General features: G+C 48.0%; 1 protein-coding gene across 1 annotated transcript in view; it reads right to left on the reverse strand.

The window, feature by feature from the left end:
• The window catches only part of LOC133355247 (xanthine dehydrogenase-like), an 85,933-nt gene that overhangs the window by 60,733 nt on the left and 12,154 nt on the right, over positions 1-13,046 (reverse strand). The window contains 8 exon segments of the mRNA XM_061572627.1: positions 1,254-1,415; positions 2,553-2,653; positions 2,859-3,039; positions 5,258-5,335; positions 7,765-7,932; positions 8,215-8,432; positions 9,217-9,436; positions 12,736-12,818. Of these exon segments, the coding sequence (XP_061428611.1) occupies positions 1,254-1,415; positions 2,553-2,653; positions 2,859-3,039; positions 5,258-5,335; positions 7,765-7,932; positions 8,215-8,432; positions 9,217-9,436; positions 12,736-12,818 (1,211 nt within the window).

Below are 13,046 nucleotides of genomic sequence, written 5' to 3' on the forward strand. Positions count from 1 at the left end.
TGCACTGACAAGGTTTCTACGCCCCCAGTGTTTCTTCACCGACGTTGACGATATTTTGTACCGCCAATTGTGTTCCAACTCAGGACACTGCTGCACTGCCCCCTCTGGCAGCAACTTGACGAGTTATCACGATCTGGGGTCAGGGTTCAATCCAACAATCCCTCCGTTTCTGTCTCGTTTTTTTGCCGTCTCGTTTCTACCGCTTCTCATTCGTGATGGGTCATTTGCACAGCTCGGTTCGCTCCGCTAGCTTCGGTGTAAACAATCGCACATCGCTTGCGTACATCTTCAGAAATTGTAAATACGTCCTGAGCTTGATGCGCTTTCTGATGCGCTTCCGCGACCATCTGGAATGTTCTTCCTTCCGATATTAATGAAGCCACTGGAGCTACTCAACTTTTAAGTCGTCTATATTGAAAACCCACTTCGTTAGAACTGCTTTTTACGTTTAGTTCGTCGTCCTTCCCCCGCACCTCCGATTAGCACAGTTGGCTACGTACGTCGCGAAAGAAGTTCAACAAACAAACATATACCGCATGACAGAATTGTTGGGGCAAGTTGCTGTAGGGGAAGCACCTATGAAGGCCAACACGGAACAAGAGGGGGTGGGTGTCCAGCATGTCTCCCTGGTGGCAATATCTACACACCACGCCAGGTACTCATTTGAGGCTAAATGGCACACACACACGTGCGCACGCACGGGGCTATTGGCGAATGCGACGAGTTCTGGAGCCGATCACCGAGGCGAGGACCCCGAATTTATTTGTATTTATTTTAAAAATGTACGTAGCGCAAAAAGACCACAAAGAGGTTTCAGAGCGTTGTACAGAATAAAGACAACAAATTACAATAAAAGTAAGAAAAAGGCGTGAGAAATAACACGCAGTGACAATATATCGGTGACAAGACGTATTAATGATATCTTATTGAAAGCGCTAAACACACTCGTCAATGACAGGTTGACGCGGTCGATCACTCCGTGCAGTGCGTGCGGTGCGTGCGGTACGTGCACAACTACACCACATTCCCTGCACCACCACCACCACACCACACTCCCTGCACCACCACCACACCACACTCCGTGCACCACCACACCACTCACCCTGCACCACCACCACTCTCCCTCCACCACCACCACCACCACTCACCCTGCACCACCACCCCACTGGCCCTGCACCACCACCCCACTCACCCTGCACCACCACCACCAACACACTCCCTGGACCACCACCCACTCTCCCCCGCACGGCTACCTGCAGCGAGGACTCCAGCTTGGCGATGGGCTGCGTGAGGGGGTAGTCGGCGGGCTGCGTGTCGTACGTCTGCTCGCCGCTCGACACCGCCCGTCCCAGCCCGTGGCACGCGCTGCGGTTCCTCGGCGACACGGCGTCGTCGCCCGCGATGCTCAGGTAGAACTGCCCCAACGCGCGCACAACAAAGATAGACAGCCAGGCTTGTTTAACCATGTTTAGTTGTTTCTTTTTTCACACTATTGTTATGTAGGCCAGGCTTAGTCACAAACCGTACCTCTCCATAACAAAAGCTCACCCTCTTAAGCCTCACCTTACCATATGAATAAAAAGTGTGCCGTACTTGGCCCTTCCCCCCTCTCCAACCATTATATAAACGGAGTGGTAGCTCTTGCAATCTCTCATTTACTTGATACAGCTGTCGTGGCTGTGACGGTTTCACCTGAAGACGGAAGCTTGTGTTGCCTCCGAAACGTCGTGATTTTTATTTTATTTTACTTTTATTAATTTTAATGTTTTACCTACGTGACTTTACCGAAAAAACTTAAGAATATGAATAACAAAGACAAAGATTCCCCCCCCCATCACCATGTAGCCTTAACAGACTTTTGGGGCAAGTGCTGTTAGCGAGTAAAGCCTATGAAGGCCGGCACTGCAGGTGAGGGGGTGGGGTGGGTGGCTCGCAGCATGCCCGGCCGCCTTTATCTTCCCAGTGGCGATGTTTTTACACGCCGCACCAGGTACTCATTTGAGGCTGAGCTGCACTCAGGGAGGCCCAGGACCGGTTAAAATAATTGTTCGTCACTGGTGTTGGCCGTGAGCGGGAATCGAACTCGGGCCGCCGGGTTCGTAATATAGCATGCTAACCGCTGCACCACCGCTCGCCAGACACACACACACGCATACACAAATACACAAACTCATACACTGGATTTTAATTTCATTACTCGATATTTTCCGGAATACTACTCAGCTGCTTTGGGCAAGGGATTACCGGTATAAGGCACTACCACTACAGTACAGGGTACTCCTATCCATAATAATCCTATATCATTGATGATGATGGATGGTCGGTGATGATAATGGATGATGGTCGGTGATGATGATGGATGATGATGAATGATGGTCGATGATGATGATGGATGATGATGATGGATGATGGATGATGATGATAATGGATGATGATGATGATGATAGATGATGGATGGTCGGTTATGATGGATGATGATGATGGATGATGATGGATGATGATGGATGATGGATGAATGATGATGGATGATGATGATGACTTCGTCATGGCACCTTGTAGAAGAGAGACAGCGCCAGGGACTTGCGGTATTCGGGACTCGCGGCCACAGGATCACTGTTTGGCGTCAGCTCATCCGCCAGCTCCAACAGGACACCTGGAGACCACGAAGCCCCGAGGTAATGGTCAGCACTGGCCCTGACAGACATCCGGCGACCTACGCCAAGAATTTAAACCCAGAAGCGTGCAACTGCGCGCTCACAGATGCGGCTTCTCCGACATTAGGAAGCCACTGGAGCGTGCCCTTGTGTGCGCGCGTGCCAGTGTGTCGCCGCGTGAGGCTGCGCGCGACTGTCTCCGACCTTGCAGCGTGGCCGCCGAGGTCACGTCCTTGCCGAGGAGGAAGCGCTCGGCCCGCTCTGCGTGCACGAACCCCGGAGCGACGCCGCCGTACACGAGGGACGCCGCCGTCACCACGCGCTCTCCCCCGTCGCCGGCGTCGATCTTCGCGCGGAATCCCGCGCTCACGTACGCGTGCGCGTTCTGTGGCGCGCGGCAATCGGGAAACCGTCAACTGGGAGCGGTGACACACATGTGGTACGATCAGCACGCTGAGTGACCAGACACCTGTATCTTCTTGGTTCTTTTGGTAAAGTCACGTAGAAGGGAAATAATAAAATAATAAAAATAAAACATAATAAAATAATTCTCACGACGTTTCGGCCACAACGCAAGCAGCCGTCCTCAGGTGAAGAACAGGTCTGTCGGAAAGACAGCGTCTGAATGACAGACTTTACCGAAAGAACCAAGAAGATGAATCCCTGCAGTTACGAAAGCTTTAAATCGAAAGACACCTGTATGATCACATGGACAACATGCGTTGTTGACGATAGAGGAAATGGTAGCCCCGGTTGAATAATAGACACTGCACATTCCCAACACTTCATAGGAATGACCAGTGATGAATTCCCAAAATGCGGTACTCATTTACAGAGAGTCCAGGGGACAATGGGCTGAGTTGAACCCTGACTGTGAATTGAACTCCCAACTTCCAGTGGAGCTCTCTCACCTGATTCTAGATTTGAAGCTTTCGTGACTGCAAGGATTCCTACTCTTTGGTTTTTTCGGCAAAGTCGCGTAGGTAAAAAATAAAATAAATGAAAACAACTGAATTAAATCACGTTTCGGGCGCAACACAAGCGTCCTTCTTCAGGTGGGGACAACGTAGCGAAAGCGAGTTGTTTTCATTTATTTTATTTTATTTTTTACCTACGTGATTTTACCGAAAAAACCAAAGAGTACTCTCTCATACTCTTAGGTTTTTTCGGTAAAGTCACATAGGTAAAAAATAAAATTAATAAAAGTAAAATAAAAAATCACGACGTTTCGGAGGCAACACAAGCTTCCGTCTTCAGGTGGAACCGTTACAGCACGATTGCTGTACTTGATACTTGATACAGCTATCGTGCTGTGACGGTTCCACCTGAAGACGGAAGCTTGTGTTGCCTCCGAAACGTCGTGATTTTTTATTTTACTTTTATTAATTTTAATTTTATTTTTTTACCTACGTGACTTTACCGAAAAAACCTAAGAGTATGAATCCTTGCAGTCACGAAAGCTTCAAATCTAGAAGTACTCTCTCACCTGGTTAGACAAATAAACTTGACCTGAGCGCTCTCACAGGAGCCAATTCTCCAGCTGTGTCAAAGGGAAATGCGTGCACAAGGCCAGCACGTGGCATCGTTTGTCTCTCTTGAAATTACAATTGAGGCTGATTGAGCAACAGTACCTGATGTTATACTTAAGTGATAAAAACGTTTCAGATTATACAACATCAACAGTTTAAAATGACTGTACTCTATGCAATGGCACAATCTTCACAGTTCAGTTTTTTCTTTTCTTTATCCTGATTGTTCTAACGGTGGAATGCCATGACACAAAGGATCCATTCAAAACGCTCCCAGAGGAGCGCATCACCCCGCGTAAGGGAACGGCCCGCAGAAGAAGATATCACAGAACCGCTGCTGAAATCTCTTCCGAGTGGCTTCTTGTTCACACCACGTGGCTGCACTTTCCCGCCTGCCCTGTTACACAGGGCATGCATGCGTGTGTGTGTGTGAATGTTGAACTTCTTTCGCACCAGTACGTAGGCAACCGTGCTAATCGGAGGTGCAGCTAATGTTTGTTGCACAACAGTCGCCAGACCGATAGCTATCATTTTCATGGCTGACATTTTGCCCAAATTAAGTGCAAAAAGAAATATCAAATGATGGGATTTTATGACAGAACAACCCATAGCATTCATCCCATCTAAATAAAGATTCTGATTCTGATCTCAGGATCTCAGCAGGGGCCAACTTGACAGATATCACAAACGAGGGAGTATAAACAAGACAAAGTACAGTAAAACCTTGGATTGCGAGCATAATTCGTTCCGGAAAGGTGTTTGTAATCCAAAGCACTCGTATATCAGTTGTGATCACGTGACGCTCGGCAGACAAAGCGTATACGCGTACTACTCGTATTGCAAGACCTCGCTCGTTTATCAAATTAATATTAATTTTAAAAAAATGCTCGTCTTGCAAAACACTCGCAGAACAAGTTACTCGCAATCCAAGGTTTTACTGTACAAATCAATTCCTGAATAGTATGGGGACAAATTGTTACATGCATCGAAATTACCAACACACAAGTGCCTCTCACAATACCAGCAGATGGCCAGGCTTGTGCAAAGTCCGGTTTGCGTGAACTGTTTACTCACCTGTGCTCTCATCATAACTTTAAACGACTTGAAAACTTCTCCCGGGGTGAGCTTTGGAATTTCCATGCTGACAATGACCTATGGAATCAATCAGCACACCACACCACACGGACACTGTCAATCATCAACAGACGCTTTCGGCCGTTTGGGGATGCGAATGCACATTGACGTGCTCTCTCAACTGCTCTCGCATGGCGTGGCTCCGGTCATGAACGTATTCTATGTAAAACAAGAAAAATTGAGGTTAGTTTTTTCGTTTCGACGGTACAGCCCGCCCGGCATTGACTTGCGCAGTCAACCCAACAACACCTGGCTCTGTCCTGCGACCTCCTGCAAGCGAGCATTTGGCACTTCACGTGCACCTAGCCCGGCACAAGCGCCGTGGTGACGTCACCGCCACTTAGTGGTGAAGGTGGCGGTTTGTTGTTGTTGTGGTTGATGATGTTACTTGCTCAAGGAAGGGCCTCTTAAGAGGATATTGGGCCAATACGTCTTCGAAGATGGTGGGCGTTACCCACACTTTACCCCACCATATGTGACCTGCTGATCGACTGTGGTGTAGTCTGCTGGGTGGACAGAGGTAGTGAGAGGGATTTTAGAAACTTGCACCGTTGGCCCTTCTTTACAGCACAAATATTATATTATACTTCATACTATATATATATGGATCCATTTATGTGCTATGAAGAACGGGAAATGCCTCAAACGTTGCTCATTATACAATTATGTAGAACAATATATACGTCCTTTTTTTCCTTTTAGGGCTTTATCTTGTAAGAACGTGTTGAACGTTTGATATTTCCGGAAGCAGGTTATATACACACAGTGACAAAGCACACGCAAAGTTGGTAGTGCAATGCCAGCTGCAATGAATCTAAAGGCCAGCTCAACGATGCAAATGTGACCCGCCAGCGTCACGGAGGACAAAACATTAATCAAACAAGCGATTGAGACATTCAATTAATTCCAGCTCTGACACCAAATTGCTCAATTACATTTCTTGAGCGGCTCCTTTCACCCCACATTTAGCTCAAGAATGCCTGCGAAAATGAGAGCACGCGTCTCATTTGACACAGCAGAACATGCAGTGCAGGCACACGCACGCATCGGGCCAGCGACAGGCGGGGTTATTCGAGGTCACTGCGCACGACTCACAATTCAGCAGATTCCCCAGCTCAAATCGCGGTTTAGGGTCGACTCAACTCATCATCCCACCGGGGTTGCTAAAATACAGTAGAGGTACCATCACCCAAACGATGGGCCACTTTGCTGATATATCATTTGTGTCCAGGTCGCTTCTGAAAAACAAGTTAATACCTAAGTAGGGTTTGCCTGGTAGGACGGGGATGGTTTAGTTTTATTTGTATGTGTGTGGGTGACTTGTTTACCGCTCCTGTACTTCGCACTCCTATCATGTTTGTGTACTGTTTGTTGTTGTAACGTTCTTACCCGCCCCGACTGGACATCCGTCAAAAAGAGCTTTATAGCTCAACAGATTCCTCCAGAATAAATATTATGATTCTGATCTTGTAAGAAGTGTCAGCAGTGGTTGTCGTGTGGAGAAACTCGCCCCTATCGTTTGAAACGTGGGATATCCAACCGCCAAACCCGAGCCAACAGCTGGAAATGAGCGTCACACCCAGTGCTCGTTTGAACAGCGAGACATTGTGACGTTAATTAAAATTCAATAATCGACTGACATGAGTAGGTTCCAATTCAAACGAATGCACGGTGGCGCTCTCCTCTTCCCAACAACCCTAAATTCCTCATTCCTGCAACAGATGGGATTAAATCCAGAAGACTCACTTTATCAACCCTGGATTGGTGTATGGCTGAGTTGACTCCTGACTTGGATATGAACTTACAATCTTCTGATTGTGAACTGCACGCTCTAACAACTGCACTACCCAGCCAGATCCACAATCATCATCATCATCGGCTGATATAGATGCAGAGCAACGACGACAATTTCACATTCAGGTGATCAAGCCCAGACAAGCGCGTTAGGAGCAGCGGAGTGTATCATCATCGCTGTGACGTCCCCTTCGTATTTGTGAATCGGGCATTGCTTCGTTGTTGTACGGTCTGTTCTGGATGACCACAGTCGCGCACTATAAAGTTGTTAATTTTACATTTGTGCATCAGGCATCCGCGTCTGCCATGGTTTGTGCAGTGGATGCGGTTTAATGTGGACCGGTCTCCAGAGCAACAACACATCTTCAGCCATGATCAATTCCTAATACGGAGAATACGCTATGAACACGAGCCATACTAAACACAGGTCCAGCTGCAAATGCAGCTCGGGTGCCGCGAGGCATCGAGTCACGGGTGCCCACGGCAGCGAACGTCTGCGATGGCGAGGGCGGCCGGTGACTCGGCGGAGACCAAGTGTGGCAATACGGCAACGCCGACACCAACGCGCGCACTGCGTGACCAATCCCGAGGCATCTACGTGGCCGCCTAACGGAGAGCACGGCTGCGAGGCGCTGCCTTGAGAGATGACCGACCTTGCCCTTCATGTCCTTGCTGAGGAACTGCACGAGGTCCAGGTAGACCTCGCCGGACACGTCGCTGATGCGGATTTTGGCGCCCGCCGCTTCCAGGACGACGAAGACGTCCGAGACGAAGTCGCGGTGAGCGTGCTTCATCATCAAGTTGCCGGCCCAGCCGCCGGCCTGGTGGAAATGACGTCAGGTCAAAGTGTGTCTCTCGTGTCTCAGGCCCGTGTCTCAGACCCGTGTCTCTCGTGTCTTACGTGCCTCCCGTGTCTCAGACCCAACGTACAGTTATAGTGTCTATCTTGTCTCCCGTGTCTCAGACTCAACCGTACAGTTATCATGTCTCCTATGTCTCAGACCCAACGTATGGTTATCTTGTCTTTCGTTAGTCAGATCCAACCGTACGGTTATCTCCCTGTGTCAGAAACGACAAAGCAGCGTCGATGTTGCGCAGCTCACGTTTCGCACAGACTGATTGGCCACTTTGCTCAGGTGGTCGGCGGCGGCTGCGAAGGACTCCGATTGGTCGGCATGCTCCCTCAGGGAGCCAATCAGCTTGTTGAGGCTCACGGATGAGCCCACCCTCAGGCCCGTGGCTTCGAGAGACACGGCGAACAGCTCGGCCACACCCTTCACATCGACGTACGCCTGGAAGGGTCCGTCCGTCTTGTAGACGCCTGTCACACGTGCGGAGATGTACAGCAGCGGTGGCGCTCGGCATTAGCACGCCCGGCAAAAGCTTAGCGCCCCGAGAGGCAAATAAGGGTCCCAGGATCCATGAGCAAAAAAAAAAAGATCCACCAAAAATCTGATCCTAATAAACATAACCGTGTTAATCGGAGGTGCGGGGGAAGGACTACAAACTCAACACAAAAAGTAGTTCTAAAGAAATTAGTTTTCAATTTAGATTTAAAAGTGCATAGCTCCCAGTGTTTTTCTAATATCGGAAGGAAGAGTGTTCCAGAAGGCCGCAGAAGCGCAAATATGCGGTATGATATAGGATTATCATGGATAGGCGACACCTTGTCCTCTAGTGCCGGTGCCCTGCGCCGGTTATCCCTACTCCAAGGCAGCCTGGCAGCTTTCGGTAAAATATCAAACCAGAAATTATAAACTATTAAGTATTTTTATTTTACCAGGTAAGGCCCACTGAGCTGTACAGCTCTTTTTCAGAAGTGACGTTGCCACAAATGATAGTTCAACAAAGTGGTTTATCCACGTGGAAATTTATAGCAACATTTATATACTCTCAACAGCATGTTTATAAATGTGGAGGAAAATACAAGTGGACTCGGAGAAAGATCCACATGTCTGCGGGGAGAGAAACATGCAAACTCCAAATATACAGCAGGTGTCAGGGTCGGAATTGAACCCACGACTTCCTGTATACCAGGCGAGGTAGTTAACATCTTGCCACTGCGCCGGTCGTAATCCATTCGTTCCCCCTCCCTCGGCCCTCACCCTTGCTCGTGTCTCCTCGCACCAGCTTCACGCTTTGCTCGCTCAGCCGCTCCACGGCGACAAGCAGCTCTGTGAGCGAGACGGGGCGGAACCACTTGACGTCGGTAGCCGCAAAGAGATGAGCGGGGCCAGCGGCGGCGGCGGCGGCCGTCGCTTCGCCCGAGGAGCACGAGTGGTTGCCTCTGCACGGCCGCCCATTCTTGGGGCAGAACTTGAGGTCCTGCCCGAGAGAGGAAGAGAGAGAGAGACACGCGGTGTGGACAAGTGGCGGCGAGAGCGGTGAATTCAGGCTCGGAATCTTTTCTTTCCTTCCTCCTGGAGGAATCCGGTGAGCTGTGAAGCGCTTTTTTTTAACAGATGCACCAGCAGGGGCAGGCCAGCACGTTTGAACAACAAAGAAATAACAAAAAAACAACGATGGGAGTGCAAAGGTGGAGAAAAAGTGAGCAAGTTTCACCTGAGGACGGCTGCTTGAATTGTGGCCGAAACGTCGTGAGAATTATTTTATTATGTTTCATTTTTCTTATTTTATTACTTCCCTTCTACGTGACTTTACCGAAAGAAGCAAGAAGATGAATCCCTGCAGTCACGAAAGCTTTAAATCGCTATTTAAGCATAAAGTACGTAAGTACAAATTGCACACATGCGCGCCGTGAGGCGAGCTGAGGGAGGGAACGGAGGCCCCTCGATGGTGAAAAATGTGGCCGGGTGGCGCTGTGGTTTGTTGTGAGCTCAGAGCTGCGGCGAGGGTCGATTCAGACTATCTCAAAGTCAAAATTATTTCCTGTGGTTGTTCAATTTCACGTTGAGAGCCCTGAGCCAGCGGTGGAAAATCAACAATCCTATGGCGTGGATAACAAAGTGCTTGGGCGTGCAGGAAAGTGGATAGAAAAAGTATTTTATTGCTTGAAAGGCATTTCGAAAAAAGAAAAACAACAAAAACTTATGAAACATTTCAGTAGTCGTTCTATGATATCTCCATCTGCAGGCCGATCTCTAAAACATCCACTGCCGTGTAAGCATTCTACGAGGATGCATCATCTCCTGACATGATGCCATGAGCACAATTCAAATAAATATTGGCAAAGGACAGAGAAGATTTTAACACGTATCTCCATGCAAAATTAGATTTTTTCCAGATTGAATAAAAAAATATCTCTTTAACTTATTTCAACCTATCCCTGGTCTGAGGGCTAACATTATTAATGAAACGAAATGACTGACAAATGGAGAACCACGGTTTTATTACTTTCTGGAGCTTCTTATAACCCGGAGAATTTGATAAGCTCTGTACGGGATGGAACCAAAGTTCTTCAAGCATGACGGAGCGATGTCTAGGCCTAGGCTGAGTGAGCCCTATTAAACTGCCTGAGAGAGTCATCTAAAACACGTCCAATGATTTACCAACACAAAGCCTGTAATGGAAAACAAGGCACAAATCAGCGCTAATGTCAGCGCTAATGTCAGCGCTTATGACCGCTAATGGTTAGTTAATGAGTGATGAACGTGCGACATAACATAATAATGTCCTCGGTAAATACAAGATGCACGTGACTCAAGTCAGCAGGCAATCGATGGCAGAGCCATAAACGCAGCCGGTACATCTTGCCACATGCCACAGCTGTTAGTATTTACATCTACGTGCGTTCGAATACGATACGGTGCTCTATGGAAAATATTGGCAGCGGGAGATCCAGCGCGCATGTCATGATGCTTATACGACATGGTGAAAGTAGTGAAAATTTATATCGGCGAAAATAAACTACTTGCGGCGGCAACAGGAACTGGATGCACGCAGCGTCTGAACGCGACCGCGTCTCAAAGCACCGCACAAACATGGGGTGAGTTCACGTCACGAGGGCAGCATGGTTCAGGGACAGTCAGCCAGGCAAAGGAAAAGGTCTTGTGACTGGATTTTGAAGAGGGGGATGAAGGCACGAAGCGTGGACGGCCACGCAGCCTGGAATTTTAGGCCTGACGCCAATAGCAGCGAATAAGCGACTTCTCATTCGGGCGAGGTTGACTCTGGATGAAAACAGAAGGCGTTGGTTACTGCGGCAGAAGGAATGGGTTGATGGGGTGCAAGTGTGGAGGAGAGAGTCGCAGAGGAGAGGGGCGGCCAGGAGCGGGTCCTTGGAAGTTCTTGAAGGGCGGGGAGGGCGATCGTGCAGTTGGTAGAGGATTGGATTGGGAGCCAGTGGAGAGATGAGGAATTTGCGTGAAGTGAACTCATTTTTGACAGCAGGTGAGAGCCAAGGTGCAAATGACGAAAGGATATTGTATCGGATGAAACACGCAATATTCTCTCGATTATAAAACATCCTCGCCCCCCACACCCCCACCATGTATTTTAAGGAAAAAATGTGGGGCTGAAGTCTTATGATCAAGAGAACACACTGTTCTTCAGGAAGATGGCTCTCCAAAGTACGGGCGACCCCCGCACCTACGAACTGATTGGGTTCCTGTACGACGGTTGCAAGTCGAGCCGTGGGCTGTACCGTATTCTCCCGATTATGAAGCAAGATTTAAATTTCGATTTGAAGCTTTCGTGACTGCAGGGATTCATCTTCTTGGTTCTTTCGGTAAAGTCACGTAGAAGGGAAATAATAAATAAATAACTAAATCATCGATTTTAAGCTTTCGTGACTGCAGGGATTCATCTTCTTGGTTCTTTCGGTAAAGTCACGTAGAAGGGAAGTAATAAAATAATAAAAATAAAACATAACAAGACTTTTTTTTTTTCAAAACGACCACAAATCTCGGGGCGCGCCTTACTTTCTGGAGCACCTTCTAACCCGGAGAATTTGGTCAGCTCTGTACGAGATGGGACCAAAGTTCTTCAACGCAATTAAATCAGTGTTCCATGTCAGGCATAAGCTTCATATTACAGGTAGGAACAACAGGTTCCACACTGCCCACCAGAGATTATTTGTCTGTCTGTTGTGCATATTTGTCTGTTGTGCACGAATGCGCTGTCCAGCCAAGTTTCTACCTGCCCACTCCGAAGGAACGTGTTAAATGGGGCAGGCAGTTCTGTGTCGGGAGGGGAGAAGAGCGCTTCTGTAATTGAGACCTGCGATAGCTCCTGCTGCCTCACTTTAGTAAAATATTTAAAATATGTATTTTTGTAATATACTCTACATTATGTGATTTGTTGTCATTTTTTCTGGACATCTGTGAAAACTACTGGACATCGGATTCCTCCAGTGTCAAGAAATATTTCGATTCTGTATTTCTTTTTATTTCAACATTTCTTGCGACCTGCTATGTACGTTACGTTTGCCAGGGCACAGATGATTTTGTTGATGAAAACCGATTCAAGAGCTTCTCAGCTCACAGGGTACTTCCAAATAAACTGCACTGAATTGCAACGCCTGCTCTGCCCCCGGATAAGGAATGGTGCACCGCTTGGCCAGTTTCTTTATCTCACCACGCGATCAGCGAGAGCAAGGTGGAAAACTATTTGGGAGAAACGAGTTTTCTCCTGTGCCGCTTTGGCACGGCAGGGTTTGCTCTTACCTCGATGTCAAGGCAAGACGGGCTCAATGGGGATTTCCCATCTTTCGCAAATGACTTCATCGCATCCAGGATCGGGCGATAACCTGAAAGACAAAAGGGGTTTTAATTTTGTACGTTTCTCAATTGGGGAAATTAAAACGAAAGGGCGATAAAACACGGGATGAACAGTATGCATCTCGAACTAAACCATTTTCTTTGTTTTACCAGGTAAGGCCCACTGAGCTATGTAGCTCTTTTTCAAAAGCGACTGGGCCACAAAAGATAGCTCAACCAAGTGGCTTATCATGTGGACATTTAGAGCAACCCAATAT

The sequence above is a fragment of the Lethenteron reissneri genome, chromosome 50, assembly GCF_015708825.2.
Source record: "Lethenteron reissneri isolate LAM-NWPU_2019-01 chromosome 50, ASM1570882v1, whole genome shotgun sequence".
Lineage (NCBI taxonomy): Eukaryota > Metazoa > Chordata > Hyperoartia > Petromyzontiformes > Petromyzontidae > Lethenteron > Lethenteron reissneri.